The sequence below is a fragment of the Tauraco erythrolophus genome, chromosome 7 (genome assembly GCF_009769465.1).
Source record: "Tauraco erythrolophus isolate bTauEry1 chromosome 7, bTauEry1.pri, whole genome shotgun sequence".
Classification (NCBI taxonomy): Eukaryota; Metazoa; Chordata; class Aves; order Musophagiformes; family Musophagidae; genus Tauraco; species Tauraco erythrolophus.
The window spans coordinates 61268108-61285874 of record NC_141471.1 but is presented as its reverse complement, the minus strand read 5'-3'; the positions used below and the strand labels follow the sequence as shown (position 1 = coordinate 61285874).

Here is a 17767-nt window from a genome sequence, read left to right as displayed (position 1 = left end):
AGAGAGAGGGGAGCTTCCCAAAATACACTTCAGCAGTCCCAGACACTGAAGTCAGCAATTATTGCCATCGGGACGAATCCCATAACTCCCACTCTGATGACAAAGATGCCATTTTTGTTTCACCAAACTTGTACCGCGGGCTGCAACAGGGCAAACCTTTATCTGGAAATGGTTGAGTTTTGTGTATGTACAGCTCATTATGAGCAACTGCTGCTATAGGGACAGAAGCATTAACCCACAGTTGAGTAGGAAATAAACTTCAATCTCTTGGTAGCTCTCCAGCACATCACATTTTTATGATATCGTGTAAAATAGTTTGGCAAATGAAGCAAATCAAGCTGCCTGCGTCCTTTAGGCTGGAGGAGAACTTGATGGAGATGGATATTGCACATCCAAATTTTCCTGTGAGCACAAAATCATGAAAGAAAGTTTGGAGAGGCCAAAATCCTCTAGGCTCCTACGTAGGGATATCCAGATGTATCTGTAAATCATTTTTCACGGGTGCATATAGGGGACAAACTGCTCGATGAAGTCATATGCATAGAGTCAGAGGAAGTCTTTACAGCATTTCAAAAGTACATTGGTATAAGCAGGTCCACAGCTGGGAAATAGTGGTATATTTTATACCCTACTAGTGACCGGATGATCAGTGATCTATTGAGTAACTGGGTGAAAGAAGAGTAATTTGGGAAAGCAAGCTTGTAGACTGCAGTGTACACTTGAAAAGTTGTCAAAAGTTGCTTCTTAAGTGAAAGTCTTAGTTGTAAATGGGAAAACAAAACAGATTTAATTAAAATGACATAGCCTGCTGTATTGACAGAGTACTAAGGCAAACGACATCCAAAGCTCAGGTTTGTATGTGATAGTGAAGAAAGGAGCAGCAGAAAGAGAAGCACTTTGATTTTTCACATTTCAGTTTCCCTGTTTTACAGACAGGCAATCTCTAACGACACAGCTTTGCAAGGGCTGAGAGAGTCTGAACAGATAAGCTGGGAGAAAAACTTAGTTACCTCTGTGCAGATGAACCAACTATCACGGTGCTGGATACGCAGGGAATTTTTCCAGAGGACATCTTATTATAACAGCACATGGCACGGAGTCAGAAATGCTGAGCATAAACCGCAGTGCCCTTTTGTTTATTGATAAGTGTAAGAATAGAGACTGAGACAGGCAGCTTAGCCCAGGCACGAACGTTGCCACGAAAGATAAGCTAGACAAATGTGAAACCTACAATAAATACAAGGAACAGAATGGGAAAAGTATTGAGATGACGTTAAACCTCTGGATTTGAGAGTCCAAGTTTGGGTAAGGTCTTATTTTGACTTAAATGGGAAAGTTTAGCCCTGATCAGGCAACAACAGAATGTAAAAAAACTAAAACCTGCTGCATAACACCTCAGGTAATGAGACAGTAAAAGTGTACCAGAGAAGAGGGCTAGTAAGAGACTTTGAGAATTTCCTAAGTTATCTGATATGATCCAGAAATACCGGGTTTGTGGCTTTTTTTCAGTTCCAGTATCAAATGGCAGATGAGGATGTCATTCTCTAAGTGCCCACTGGTTCTATAGATTTCATCCTAGCGCCAGCAAAATTGCTTAAAGAAATCCAATATGAAGCCAAAGAAACAGCAAAGTGAGATGTGACAACAGGAAGAATTCCTTGGTTGATGTCCGTTGCGACACGCATTACAAGATACATGGAATGGTACAGCATGAGTCTTGCTTGGTCTAGTTGGAAAGTCGGTTATTCCTATAAGATCACTGTCGGAGAAAAAGTATTTCTTTGCCAGGAAAAAGACTGTGCAGGCCACATGCATGTTTGCAGAGCTCTTGAGGATGGAATAGTTATCTAGAAGCTGTGAAAATACCTTCCATGCACTGCTCCCGAGCGGGCCAGCACACAGCACGTGCGCGCGCGGGGATCCTAATGGTCTCCTGTAAAGCATCCTGTGATGCTGGGGCCAAGAGAGCACTCATTTATCGTGAGTTCCAGCTTTTCCGAGCGCCCTAAGTAGTGTGAAAGTGTACAGAGCTTTGTATTTCATTTCCAGGTATTTAAGCCAGCTTTTTCCTAAATAGCCTTTGGGGAGGGAAACAAATCAGATCAATTGATCTTTAGAGACCTAAAGAAATTAAATTAGTCTGGAGTCAGTTACTGCACTAAACCATCCAGTAATTGGATTGCTCCTTGTAACTGATTGAAAACAGCCTCTATCTGTAACAATATAGGGAGCTTTGCTTTATAGTAGATCTGAGAGAAAAACACATCTTTTTATGACATGATGACAGAAATTGCACTTTTTTAACCTAATTGAATATGATTTTATAAATATGTGACTTTAACGATTTCAGGCTTCCCATCCTAGATTTACGATCCCTGTGTAGGAAATTCAAGCTGCAAATGCCTTTAGGATTAAATCTGTTTGCATTATACGTGTCGGAGCTAAAACAGTATACGTAAAGGCAGAGAAATTTGCAAAATGGTAGAGGAAGTAGGCAACAGCAAAGCTGTCGAAGTGCCTGTATTTTCTTTTTTTCCTGCCTAAATACCTCACAATGGTTTCCCTATATCTGCCTCTGCAAAGCTTTTAACCATTGAAAAAATCTCTGGCGAGTTTGGTATATACCGAATTTTTAGAAGGATGTGAGATTCCTTCCACAACTAACTCTTTCCATACATTACTTGTGGTAATCTATTTATGGTAATGGGGCAGACTTTATCTGGGGCTACTGTGATTTAGATAAGTTGCTGATTCACCTTTTGATCTTTTTATGTGGTATTTACATTTCCTCTATTACAAAAAGGCTCCCACAGTGGTTGTGATTGAAAAATGGAACATTTAGCAGCTGTGGTGTTGACTACAGGATGCCAAATGCAGTAATGTGGATGAGTGTGATATTTTTTAATTATAACCTTTGTGAAAAAGACTAACGCAGCTTTTCTGAGCAATTCACTCTGGAGATAGGATTTAAGGGAATATCTTTATGCTTCTGCTTAAGAAAAAACTGCCAAAGCCATGAAGGGTGCAAAATCAGAATCTAACACATTAATTTTTTACCTCGAGCCTGAATTTACCTTTTGACGTGCTGCGAAGAACTAACCTTTTCAAAATAAACAGATAAATAAATAAAACAATCATAGTTAGTATCATGCAAATAATCCAGAGAAAAAGTTGATCGTTTCAAGAGCGTGAGTCAACAGAACTACTGAATCGTAAAATAATGATCAAACAAGATTTGACAGATCGTAATCATGATCTGAACGTTGCTTGTCTGTTTGATCCAGTATGTGACAGGCAAGTTCAGGGTGTGGACTTGTAACTATTAAAGAGAGCTAAGGGAGTGTACCCATCTGCACAAGTCCAATAATACTTCTGGGAGGTAGATGTATACTTCAAGAGGCAATATCTTAAGTAACGGAAAAGTACGGCTGCACACCCAAGTAATTTTTCGGCAGAGAAAGAAAGGATTGGGGGATGGAGGAAGTAAGAGAGCTACATCCCAGCTGGATTTGCATGGTAATCAGATTCTGGATTTTCCCCTGAGGATATTCATGTCTGAGACGTGGAAATACATCACATTGGCTTACAAGGCTGTAAGCCAAATGGATGCTTACGCCCGGATATGGGCACTGCCCTGTTGAAGTAGCAGTCAAAGCCATGTGCTTAACGATGTGCTGTCCACAGCGGTCCTCTCTTCCATCCCTTCCCTGTTCACCCCTCAGAGCTGCCTTCCTCCCCATTCCCACTTCTTACTGCCGGTCTAGAAGAACTTCCCTGACTCTTGACAGCACCCTACCAACAGCCAGAAACATATTTTCTCTACGACCTTCTCCCCATGTCCATGGTTAAGTAGGGCTTTGTCATAGTTCTCCTCCAACAAGTTGAACTCACCAGCTGCTCTTTTATCCTCAGCTAGTTCTCATTCTGCGAATGTCGGCAACCCACCATGGGAGACCATCTCTGATGTTTAGGCTGGGAGAAGTAGTGAAGTCCTGAGTTTGGGGAGAAACACCAGGGACTCCGGTGCCTAAATGCTTGGTATCTGGTACCATTCCAGATATGCTCAGTTTACTCCAGCCTCCATCTGCTGCTCCAGAGGGGTAGTTGGATTGTCTGTATTTTCTATATCATCCCTTCCATTGTAGATGTCTTAAGACATCTAGAAAGCACCACCTGCCTACATTTAGACACCTGAAGCATTCCCTTCAAGTCTTGTTCCTCTAACTCTGCTTACTGTTAGCCAGGCAGTGGGTATGGAGTGGGTGTATTTAATAACCTCATGCTCCTTCGTAAGTGTCATTACTTTTCCCATGTCATGCCTTTAGCCAGGCTATGTCACCTCCATGCATATCACAGCTCTTCCAGAATTGCCGATAGCCAGATATTTATTGCGAAGGCAGCAGTAAACACCGCTTTGGAGATACACCTGCTCTTTCTCCTGCACATCAAAACCTAGATTTTTCATAATTTAATTCTTGTTTCTCCTCTTTCTTTAAATTGCAGGTGTTCTTGGAGCATTGTGTTCATCCAACGCTTGCCCAATAGTTTTGATTTTGTGTGAAAGTGTTTGGTGACTCTATATTAGTGTTTGGGCCAAATTAAAATTCATGTAGTTTGATGGGCCCTGGTTCTTCCCTGGTTGGAACTTGTTCATGTCTAACCCAGGCTGTGGAACAGAGAAACTTTGTCCTGGTTGAGGATTTGGTCCGTACTGTGTCAGAGCTGAATCAGGTTCCAAGGGTCAGTGTGTAATGTTCATCTATAACAGCAACTATGTGTAGCAAATGTATATGTCATGTATGTTTGCACATGTGTAAAACAGCAACTGAAAGCCACAGGAACATGAAGGCTGAGTGGTATCTGAACCGTGGTTCTGACAGTGTTAGTCGTTCACTCTTAGCTGCTGTTATGGAAAAGTATTTATTCCTCCTCCTGTGTTGGGTTTTTTTTTGGTTTGGATTCGTTTTTTTTTTGTTGTTGTTGTTTTTTTTTTTTCACAGACTTGTTTTAGCACTTGCGTCTTGGACAAATTAGTCATCTTTTCCCTTAAAAAAAAAAAAAGTTCTACTATAGTGCGACTTCCGACAAGTTTATTTTTGTGCCTTCTCAGCCCATTTATTCCATCTGTCTTCACCTCACCTCACTTCTGATGTCTTCTGTTATCTGGGCTTTCTTCCAAACATACTAACTGGCAGCTACGAAAAAAGGAAACCTTTGAAATGCAGAACTAAAGAAGTCATTCAGGCTGCAAACTGATAATTCATACACTTTATATCCTGCTCTGTATTTTTCTTTGTGTTGAACTGAATGGCCAAGCAAAACATGGTTGTCAGTTTTAGTATTTTATCATTCTCCTTATATTATTTTTTTTTTAATTAATGTTGCCTTTTTCTTGTAAAGAAAATAAAAAAAAAACTAAAACAAAAGAAAAACCACAAACCTCATGACACCAGGAACAGGGAGTGAATTCTGAGGATATCTTTATCTTTTTGCTTACCTGGCACTTGGATAGTAAGGGCAAAAAGAGAAAACACTAACAAGTTGCTCAACTCTGCTCTGAAATTTGTGCCTCTTGTAGCCATTACTTAGACAGCAACCTCTGTGGAAGATACAAGTTCAGAGGGCCTGGCTCTGCCACCTGCTCTTTCTCACTGCAGTCTGACTTTTGTACGTTGTCTTCAAAGGAGGTTGAATCAGAATCATAGAATCACAGAATCATAGAATGGTTTGGGTTGGAAGGGACCTCAAAGATCATCTAGTTCCAACCCCCCTGCCATGGGCGGGGGCACCCTCCACTACACCAGGTTGCCCAAAGCCTCATCCAACTCGGCCTTGAACACTTCCAGGGATGGAGTATCCACAACTTCTCTGGGCAACCTGGTGCAGTGCCTCACCACCCTCAGAGCGAAAAATTTCTTCCTTATATCCAATCTAAATCTCCCCTCTTTCAGTTTAAAGCCATTGCCCCTTGTCTTATCACTATATACTCTTGTAAAAAGTCCCTCTCCAGCTTTCTTGTAGCCCCTTTAAGTACTGAAAGACTGCTATAAGGTCACCCTGGAGCCTTCTCTTTTCCAGGCTGAATAGCCAAATTTGAATCGGGCTCCCAGTGGAACAGGTGGTTGCCTATGACACCAATGCCATCCTCTTTGGATCTATGGTCTAGATCTAAGACGGATACTAACTCAGGCACTCTAGTTCTAGATAAGCTTTTCTAAAACCTTCTGCCAAAACCAAATATATTGCCTCAAGCCTCCTTGTTTCCAAAGGGAAGAAGGTAGGCTTCCTGTCCCCATCCCCTGGGTGCACGCTCTGCCAAATTCAGGAGAATCCATAGCTTCAGGTGCACGCAGGCATGTAGCAGCATCAGGGTTGACAGTGCATCGTGGCCAGGTGACCCTCTTGCGTATCAGGGGGGCTCGTGGTCATGCACTTCTGGTGATGACCGGGCTGCTGCGAATGCACAGCTGAAGCAGAGTAACAGCAAAAGGAGCAGAAAAAATGACACAGAAGCATCAGAGAGATGCCTGCTTCCAGTACAAAGCAGTACTGCTCTTTCATCTTGATTAGAGATGCTGCTCGGTAATCTGGGACTTTACTGTCTCCCAAAGGGAATTTCGCTAATCTGGGTTGACAGCAAAAGGAAGCAAGCATCCTTATGCAGGGCCTCGCTCCTCAGCTGCTTCCCGAGTCAGCTGGTTTCTGCTATCTCCCAGTTCATAGCCACGGCAAGATCTTGGTGTTTATTCCATAAAGTGTTAGTGAATCATTCGTCAGCTATGTCAGGATTTACCTATCTGCTTTCAATCCTCTGAGACTCCTCTGTACCTACAGGGCACTGTTAACTAAAGAAGGCCAAAGACTCGGCTTGTAGCTGCAAGACAAAGCATCCCTAGCTGGAAGTTTAGTTTTGGAATCAGTTGCCAGCAGGGACAAGAGTGAAATGTTCAGTCAAGGGGTTAAAGCCTGCAGAATGGCAAGATGCTCCCCATGCACCCTGAAACGTTTATCCTTAGTTGAAGAATTCTCCCAACCCTTCGATTCCTTCAATTCCTGCTTCAAAATTCACTGTTTTATTCCTTGCTCCATTTGGCACTCGGTTCCTCCTCCTTTTTCTCAAACAGCTTCAGCCCCCAACTTGCTCTTCTCCAGCCTGTCATCTGCTACTATTATCCAGTTGTACACACAGCACAGCTTAATCACAGTCATATATTATGCCTATGTGTGCGTTTTTCCCCTCCTCTGGGTATTTACAAGATATCTGTGAGTTGAAGGGCTGTCTGGAAGACTGAAAATTGTTGGTAGACCACACAAAAGAATTTGACAGAAAGAAGACCTCTTTCCTTTTTCCAGCTAGCAGCTTGTGATCTCTCAAAGTTTACTGCTAATAGAAGAAACTGTGGATTTCTAAGATATGTTAAAAGGTAAAAATTGTTAGGTCCAAGTATTAGATAACAAGTGTCTGATCACAAACTGAGTAACGGAAGTACAGAGGTTGAGCATTGAGTAACTGGAGGTCATTTTGTTCTTCAGCCGGTTTAGTGTGGATCGACTCTGAAAAAAACTACAGGAAAACTTTAAAAAAATTCCACCTTACTCTTCACTTTTATTTTTTTATTCAGCAGAATCGTAACGTGGCAAATTGATTTCTTCAGTAATTTATAAAACTATTTACATGAATCCTTTGAACCACATGGAGATATCTGAAGATGTTGCATGCAGAACTATAAAGCCAGATGTCTTTCATGCTTAGTATTATTATTATTATAATATTTTGGAAGTTTAAAAAAAATTATTTTATTGGTCCACTCTATAGAGCACTATATTCTGGATATCCTAAACGGTTCACACTTCCATGAACGGAACTTTCAAGAAGATTTTGAGATTTAAGTCCTTTTGGCCTTGGTTGACAAAAGGGTATAAGCAGGAAACTGTGTTCTGGATTGCCAGCCTTGTGTCTGCATTTTGAACTAGATTTTGCAAGCACTTAAATCTTGTTGTTAAAGTTTTGCTTTCTCCTACACATCTACTTTGGAAAAAGTCCTAAAGCACCTCTGTCTTTAAAGGGTGGAGGAGGCTGCCCTCATCTTTCTAACCTATGTGGGAAGCTCTACGTGTTGTCGTAGATTAGATGAGTCGCAACCTCTTTCTTCTCCAAGAAGGCTTGATCTCCAGGTGGGATTCTCTGAGCATGAAATATTTGAGCATTGTGCAGCAGCCATCACCCCTTTAATTCGAAACACAAAGGGAAGGAGAGATTCCTTACCTTAGGTCATTTGTCCGGGATGGGGAGACCTGACCAGAGATTTCAGCTCTTGTTTCTCTAGGTGGAAGAAACAGTGCTTGGTGGCATAACTCTGAGAGACACTTCATGAGTGGAGATAATAGACCACTTCTTGTTTTCCTTTGTTTCCTTTTGCATGCTTAGGTGGTTTTCTGCTCAGCCTTATGCATTTCATAGATTTGTTTGGAGGTTTATGTGCAGCATGTGTGGTATGTGAAGAGTGTCCACCTGGAGGCTGTGGGGGCCAGGTGCCTAAAGTCTGGTGTGAATCTCAATGCTTTGCACCCATGATGTGAATCACAGCCTCAACCTCTAAATGAAAAATTAGCAGGCATGTTGTGATTATAGCGTAAACCAGCAACACGGTTAGGCGAGATAAGCATATACAGTTTTGAATATTAAGTCCCAGCTGCACAAAATGAACTGCTTTTGTGAAATTAGTTGCTTTCCCTGATCCAAATTTCTGCCTTAGACTGTTCCCTCTGCCATCAAAACCTTTGCTTCTTGTGCCAATGAATGAGATTAATCTTCTAAAACCTTTAACATACTACCTGCAACATTCAAAATTAAAAATATATAAATAAACCTACACGTAGCTCCCTGGTTCAAACTTTGCAGATTCAGGGTTCACTAAGAAGTCATGTCTTTTTCCTTTAAAAGAAGACAACCGTATAAAATAATAGAGTTCTCTGTCTAGCATACAAACCCATCTGGAAAGAATTTAGTCTGCAATTGTGTTGTGGGCATTTGATTTAGCTTTAAATCCCTGTAGGTAATTCAAATGTAAATTTATTGGGGTGAGTTTATCCACAAACCACCATTGGATCCAATGTTTTTGAGATGAATTTGGCCCACTGCACTAAAACTAGAGCCTTCATTGTTTCTGTTGCATCAGGATATTATTACATACTGTAATGTCTGTTGTTATAAGCAGATCTTTACTAGAAATGTAAAGAAACAACAGAAAGAAATGTAAAGAAACAACACAGACAATCACCTGAATCAAATTTATTTTTCAGGCCTTTGAAGATTAGTAATTCTTTGGTTACGAATATGTTTGTAAACTGGTATCTAAATCACTCAGACAACGCTGGTCTAATTCATTATTCTGTACTCATCCGAGGTAGTCTTTTTGGTTAAGTAAAATTCTTTGCATTTCACATTCTGCTTCAGAAAAAAAGAAGTTTCAAGAGGCATTCAGCGCATAATGTAAACAATGCCATCTGTCTTTTTCTTTGTAAAATCTTCTTCGAGATAGCCTCGATATGCCTACTGTTTTCAATCACTTAAAAGGCAGTAATTCAATTATATCATCCTTATGTAGGAACTGCCATTGCTTTCAGTCCACTTCCAATCCTGACACAAGTAAATCACTTTGATAAGATCCCCTTTTTATTTATTTTTTTTCCGAGGAGACTAGCATAAGTAATGATGCCAGTGATAGACCAAGGACAAAATGACCATAATGGGCTTTCTGTAGGAAAGGAAAACATGTGCCATTGTGATTTATCATGGTACTTGGAAAATGTTTTTCCTTGGAATTTCTGCAATGGCCACACTCTCTGAGCGAAGGGCAAGTTAGCAAGTATGAATGGCCAAATGGTAAATTCAGGCAAAACCTTTACCGAGCAGCAGATTTAAACAGCCATTGCTACTTAGATTTCTTAAACGGGAACAGAAGGTCAAAGCCACTTTGGAAACGTGCCCAGGTCGTATTCATCTTTGGTGTAATGCCACCTACTTACATGGAAACGCGCCGGGAACGTGTAAGGTTGGCTCTTTCCTACAAACTGCTATGGCTTATCGTGCAGATATGCCTTCCTTCTATTTAAAAATTGTTTGGGTGACTTCAGTGCTTTGTGCCACCAGTGAGGCGGGGGCCTGGCAGACACGTCTGACCTCCCAGAATAGACGCGGCACGAGATCGGTAGTGTCTGTAGACTTCCTGCTACAAACCAGCCTTGACTCCGATGCCGAGAGAGGATGGTTAGAGCCAAGCTGTCTCTGGACACATCTATCTCTCGTCCCCAAATTCCGAGCACCAGAGGAGGTGGTCAGGTGTGATGTGAAAGCTCGTTTGAAAGGAGCTGGACCACAGGTGTCTCTTTGAACCCAGATTGGTCACTCAGCACAAATAACCCCAGAGCTTGAGTTTCCAAATTTGTGAAGAGTGCTGGTTTCATGCTCCCTGTCTGAGAACACATCCAGGAAATGCAGCGGGAAGTTTACTCTGCTTTGTCTGCTGAAGAAGCAGTACCACGCAGGTAAGAGGTGATCTGCAACATTAAAACACCGCGGGCTGAGTTCGGCATTTCCAGTGACGTGCTCTCAACACATGCCCTTGCATTAAGGAATTTTTGGAGAGCCTGTGTGAGAAAGCTGTGACATGGACAGGGAAAAGGCAGCATGTTCATTGTATTTAACCTAATGAATTAGGAGGCGGTTCAGGACGTTATCGATACAGTATGTCGTTTCCTTTCACAGAGAAAGCGTGGAGAGCCTCATCCAAAAGCATTCCTATGCCCGATCCCCCATTCGAACCTATGGAGGAGAAGATGATCTTGGAGATGACAGCCAGGCAACACAAAGCAGAGGTAGGAAAACGTGCTCATGAAATAAACTGTGGTGACCTACTTATGCTTGAGAAAAGGAGGACGACAGTCAGTACTTGTTACTCCAAAGTATTTCTCTGGCATGTGCCTCCGCCCTGAAGTCCGATAATGAAGAGGAATACTTGTTACCTTATGGTTCTTCTGGACGTCTGACATACCCATGGCACTGGTGTGGGTGGCTAGTTCAGGAGGCAGCTTTAGAGATGCCTTTGCCAGCAGAAGACAACTACTTCTGTTTCCTCTTTGAGATGGCCAAAAACCAGACAACTTCATTACCGTGGTGCTGAGAACAAGCTAACGCTCCCCATCCCTTGGCAGGACTCATTGGCTGGAGCTCAGCACCGTTTGTAAAGTACCATGTAGATGTGCCATTTGCTGCCTCTCCAGCTTTCTGTGAACAGAGGACTTGGTTCTGACCATCTTCAACCAGCCTGCGGTTAATCTGCTTTGCCTCTTCAGGAGGAAAAGTCCATAGCTCTCCAGAAAATTGATGTTTAATTGTTAACTCTTGGTCTCTAAAAGGTGCTCTTCCTGCTGAGGCAATTCACCTCCAATGCTTTATCAAATTGTTTGTCTACTTTAGCAGTCGGAAAAGTAGTAGCAAGGCAGAGTCGTTCTTTGTGGGGATGTTCGCCGGCCAAATCGCATCTGTCATAATTTGCCACTGGAAACAGACCTCAAACCTACCCCGTGGGATCGCTGACTAGCATAAACGTGTGTTGCATTATGCTTTGCATGTTGACTTTGTGACCGGCCTGATACGCAGCAGCCACTTGAGGTAAAGCAGTTCTATCTGCCCTCCGACTGCCAGCGACCTTGCCTCGTCCTCTAACTTCATAGAGTGCTGCTAAGATAAGAGCATTATTTCTGGTCATAAGCTCTTTGGACTTGTGCAGGGAAAACACGCTTATTTTTAACCACGAGTTGCTCTTCACCAAAATGTGATTAGGTGGGCTCGTTCATACGTGTCTATTCCAAGAGCAGTTCCTTAGATTGCAGAGTTTCTGGGGCAACTCCTCAGCTGGTAGGATGCCATCCTTTCACATACTTCCAGGGGATTACCTCGCTTCATGTCAGCTTAGATCCTAGGCCACTTATTGTTGAAGACAGTGTTAAATTTTCCCTTGCCAGAAATGCTCAGAGTAAGGCACCTTGTCTCCAAGAATGACATTTCTCCCAGGTATGATGTCCTCCTTTGGGAGTGACAAAGTGAACGAGGTGAACCTCAACTGAGAACTGGCCTTCAGAGCCTTTCTCTTCTGAAGAGAATCCTGAAGAAGGATGAAGGGACAGTTTATTAAAATCCATGTTATGTACAATATATACAAGGTACAGTTCTGCATTTGCTTGCAATATGACAAATGAGTACGTGAGGAAGATGATGAGTTGCGGCAACCAACTTTTTTTCTAATCTGGGAGCCATATGCTAACATAGGACGTGGTTGTTCTGGGCAACCAGAGGTATGCACAGAAGGTAAAACACACTGCTCTTGCAGATGAGTACCTTGTGCTGCCTTCACTCTCTGATTAGGTCTGGTGTCCTTAAATAAGGAAAAGTCCTCCAAGATATGAGGAGAGAAATAACGATCTTGCTGAAACTCCACGGGCATTTTTATTTCTTCTGATGCGTTTGAAAACTACCTTGTGTGCAAAATGGAGGGGTGTCTTTCCATATGCATGAGAGTTGACAGCCAAATACAGACATGCTGATGAGCAGTGTGTGTTATAAGCTCTCCGAGGCCTCGACTGCCATTACCTTGGTAATGTGAGACTTTTTGGAGTACTAAGTTGCAACTAGAGACCATCGAAGCTGGAGGAGGAAAAGGCCCTTATGGAGGTTCCTCATGAGAAGGAATCACATGCTTTGTTCTGTGTAGAACAAAGAAAGTCTATCACTGCTGTTTAATTCTAATTACATCCAGAGCGTTCTCATCTCAGCCAGTTTCAGCCATCTAAAGATGGAAGTGCCTGTCCTTCAGTAGTATATTTATCATAAAAAGTCTGTTTCCAAAGGAATTAACAGATATGAAATATATAAATCCAGCTAAAACTCTTTAATGCACAATGTCTGGGTGCCTGTGCTCCAGCATCCGCACACGAGATTCATGGCAGCCACCTGGAACAGAGCAAAATTTAAACCTTCTCGTCAAATCCGGATTCGCATCCCGCTTTCCCTGTACTGCAGTAATGCTCAGACACCCCCTGATTTATAAAGGGTTTTGCTCTCTGTGAGTACGGTGGTGTCCTTATCGTTTGTGTCGTGGTTTTAGGCTGATCCAGCAACTAAAACTCACACAGTCTCTCCTTCTCCAGTAAAGTAGAGAGGAGGGAAAAAAAAAACCACAAAGGGACTGAGGGTTGAGACAAGAACAGAGGGAGCACCCACCAACCATGGTCCTGGGCAAAACAGACTGGGCTTTCTCAAAGCAAAACAGTTTATTAATGATTACTTAGAAGGACAAAGGGAAACAAAAACCGATTACTCGAGAGGACAGAAAGAAACAAAACCAGATCTTAAAACCGACACCTTCCCCCCCCCTTTCCTTTTCCTCCTGGCTCTACCTCCTCCCCCCAGCAGCACAGGGGCAGGAACTGGGGGAGTGCAGGTCAGTTCATTCCGTGCTGTTACTGCTGCTTCTTTCTTAAAGGAGAAGGAGTCCTTACACCCTTTTCCCCTGCTCCAATGGATCCCCTACCCATGAGGAAAAATCCACAAACTTCTCCAGCGTGAGTCCAGCCCACTGGAAACAATCCTTCCCCACAGATTGCTCCGGTGTGGGCTTTACCACAGTCTCGGGTACTTAGGGAGCTGTAGCCACTCGCTCCGGCGTGGGTCGTCACGCAGACTCCAGATGCCTCTCTGCCTTGTCGTGCACCCCAACACGACCAGCCTCAGGCTCAGGCATCTTCTCCCCACGGGCTGCGAGTGGGTCTCTGCTCCACCGAGGCCGTCCTGGTTGCAGGGGGGCCGCCTGCCATCTCACCATCAGCCGCAGGGGAAACTCGGCTCCGGCACACCTCCTCCCGCTCCATCCTCACTGACCTGCTGTCGATGCGGCTGTTTCTCTCAGATCTCAGTCCTCTCCAGGTGAACTCAGCCCAGTGGGCACCCCGGGAGTGGGGTGCCCCCGAGTTCCCCAGCTGGCTCCGCCGCCGCCATTCTCCGTGGGCGGCGCCGGCCCGACGCAGGCAGCCGCCCGGCCGGGAGCCAGGGAGTGGGGGCAGTGCCCTCCTCCCTTCTCTGCTCGATCCTGGGCAAAGCACCTTTTCCGGTTCCTTTGTCCTGACTTAAATAGGGCAATTCGCAGAGGCGCCCTATTGGCTCAACCCCGAGGGGGATGGCAGTCTGATCTGGTGGCCAGAACTAAGCCTAACCCGGTTCCAAAACCGGGGAGGTTGCAGGGAGCAAAACCCCTCTCCTGCCACCAGAACCACCCCCCCCCTCCACATCAAACTGTGACAGTTTGGCTCTGGATCGTAACTTCCCAGCAGTTAGGACTTGGTTCAGTGGTAGGGTCAGGACTTGGTTCAGTGGTGGGGTCAGGACTTGGATCTAGTTCGTTTCTACTGCTGGATTGACACGATCTCTCTTTCCTGTTACTGGGCCCTTTCACTTGTTTCATTAAGCAGAGGAGGAATTAATCCAGACTAGCTCTCCTTCTGATTTGAGAATATATCCTTAAAGAAATGCATGTTGTTTTTTTTTAAAAAAAAATAATGATTTGAATTTTTTCTTTCTATTGTTGTTTGCTCAGAGTTTTGTTTTGAGTACATGGCTATGATATAATTCCGATAAGTTCACCTTGACAGATAAATGTCTTCTTACTTTTTCTTTCACAATTTGGATGAACCTATCTTCTAGAATCAGATTTATGAAACTAATACTTGTTGTAAAATTTGTTTTCTCAGAATGTTTTGCAATACTGGCTTGCAATTATATTTTGCCAAATACTCTTGCCAGTAAATTTATTTCTTAAAGTAAGAAACTTTTTCTCAACGGACTAAGTTGGACAAGAAAGAAAATACAGAAGGGATGTGAGTTGAATTGCTGTTTGAATAGGAATCAAAAATAAGAGCTTATTTATAGGATTTTATTGTATTCCCCATTTCTAGAAATCAGACATCTGATGACCAGATGCGTAGAGGAACTGCAGAGGTGAAGGGCAACATCGTCACCAGATTATTTGAAAATGACCATGTATGATTATCAAAACAAATTATTCATTGATTTCTCAAAATTTTACTGTCAAAATAAAATAAGTATTTAGTTCCAATTTAAAGATACCATTTCTCCTTTTTTTCTGATTTTACAGTCTTCAGAGAAAAAGTCTTTTAAAGAGGTGGAGGATTTTTTAAAAGAATTTTTGGAACTTTTCAGATTAAAAAACTACCAAAGAAAGCGATTCCATTTGATCAAGTAGATAATTACCCTGGGAGCAAGTTTTTAATCTTTTTGTACGTTTCACTTGAAACACCACACCTCTTACTATGATTTAGCATCTGTGTCATTTCTTAGAGGACTGTACACAGTTGGAAAAATAACAAATGTTTTGACATTTTAGAATATTTTGTTCTGTATTTTGGAAAAAGCCAAGTTGAGTGAAAAGATTCAGCGTTGACAAGTTTCACTGGGGTAAAAAACCAAAAAACCTACCGAAAACTTCTACAGCAAAATACATTTTTCTGCATTTTTGCCAGACTGAAATTTTAGAAGAAAATAACCAGTTCTACTCAGGATCTGATGTAAAAAGCTACAAGCATGTCTTCAAAACAGGGATGTGATGTGTAGATGCCTCAGTGTTTAGTGGCACCATCACAAGGCTCTTCAGTGTTTAATACCAAAAACCTCCAGGGTGCAAAGCTGATTTTACTGTTCAAGCCACTGCAGCCAGCTTCTTAAAATGGAAATTTATCTAAGATGCAGTGATAAAGAATAGCAACTGGCAAATAATAATCACAGAATCATGGAATGGTTAGGGTTGGAAGGGACCTGAAAGATCATCTAGTTCCAACCCCCCTGCCATGGGCAGGGACACCCTCCGCTACACCAGGTTGCCCAAAGCCTCATCCAACCTGGCATAAGGAGAAGGATTTGGGAAGTATTTTCAATGACAATTTGTCAAAGATTTTTTTTCTCCTTCTTTGCTGTTTTACCAGCTTCCCGTGTTGCAGAGCAAACGTCAGGTGTTCTTTCTCTTTGCTTGCAGGGTCAGCTTTTACAACATCTGATAACCTGTCCCTCAGTTCCTGGGTGTCCTCCTCAACCAGTTTTCCCGGATTTCAGCATCCACAGTCTTTGAGTGCCCTGGGTACCAGCACTGCATCCATAGCTACACCCATTCCTCATCCGATCCAAGGATCTCTGCCTCCGTACAGCCGCCTGGGAATGCCTCTTACACCCTCTGCTATAGCCAGCTCCATGCAAGGTAGTGGCCCCACCTTCCCTTCCTTCCACATGCCCAGGTACCACCACTATTTCCAGCAGGGTCCTTACGCAGCTATCCAGGGACTGCGTCACTCCTCCGCAGTGATGACGCCGTTTGTATGACTGATGTAAGACGAGAGAAACACGAGGTTTTAAACACGCAAGTTGGGTATGAAAAATACAAGGGACCTTCCTGAAAGGCCTGCGGCAGGAGTGCTGAACTCGTAACAAACCAGCTGAGAAAACGCATTACGGATATAGATTCCTCCGTTAGAGGGATCACAAGGAGCAAGCGTGCAGCTTGGAGCTGCTCACAGATCTGTGTGTAACACAGCCGAAACGGATCCCAAAGCTCCCGGGATTTTTGGTCGCGTGCAGCTTGTTCCAAAGGTGCACTATACCTAGCGGAAAGAGATTGTGTTTATGCAGCAGTGTACAAATGAATTGTGTATAGGTCTTTTTTCATATGCTAGAAGAATCCTGAAAAAGGCAATACTCTTAGTCATCTTAACCTCTTCTTGTGACTGATGAGCATCTAAACGGAAAAAAATGTATTGCTGTAACTTTGAGCATGTTTAAGGCTATCTCAGCACACATTTGCTGAGAATGGGACACAGTGGAGAAGGCCACTGTCCTTTTTTAAAAGACTGGCTTATATTCACCAAAAGCAGTATTTCTTAGTTCCTACTATAATCCCAAAGAGAAAATTGTTAACAAGTCTTTCATTCTTTCTTTGTTTCTTTCACAAAACATTATCAGTTCCAAAAAAGAACTGTGTTACAGGACTGTAGCAGTAACGATGTATTCTGTCCTTCAGTCTAAAAAGAAGTTTGTCCAATATCCTAGGAGGAGAAATTTAACTGTCTATTAAGGTATGATGAAGGAAAATGTTGATTTGGGGAAATTCTGTTACTAGAAACTCAAGATACCGAATCAATGCTTGTTTGCTGCTGCGCTTGCCGCTGAAGACCTGTTTCTAGCTGCAAATGTGTACCAAGATAACCAAATTTCAGGCTACATCAGTCTATAGACTCTCTAGGTCAAACGACAGTCAATAGACTGGTATAAGACGAGTGGCATTGGAGTATCCTACTTGTTCTTCTTGGATTTGGTCATGGCTGTGATTATACAAGCTGTTTGGCCAGGAAAATGAGGGTTGTACTGTCTGTTTTTCCATGTCCCAGTTGAATGGTGGAGTTTCCTTGGGAAAATATCAGCGCAGAACTTCACGTGTAATTTTTTTTTATTCATATCTGCCTTTTTTGAGTTAGTAATTAGGGTTCTCATCCAAAGTACTGTCCACTTGTTCTAGTATGTTATGTCTGATACAACAGAAGAACTGTAGAGGTATAAGAAATATTGATGTCTCTGCAGAGAGCTGGCATGAATCCTTTGCACTGTTGAGAAGAGTACCAGTGCGATGCTGGTTTTCTGCATGGCGGGAGC

At 42.8% G+C, this 17767-nt stretch overlaps 1 protein-coding gene across 1 annotated transcript in view; it reads left to right on the top strand.

The window, feature by feature from the left end:
• Positions 1–16444, top strand: part of TBX20 (T-box transcription factor 20) — a 35687-nt gene extending 19243 nt beyond the window's left edge. The window contains exons 7-8 of the mRNA XM_086614760.1: positions 10769–10878; positions 16104–16444. Coding sequence (XP_086470886.1) covers positions 10769–10878; positions 16104–16444 — 451 coding nt within the window. The remainder of the gene's footprint in view (positions 1–10768; positions 10879–16103) is intronic.
• Positions 16445–17767: the final 1323 nt, after the last annotated feature.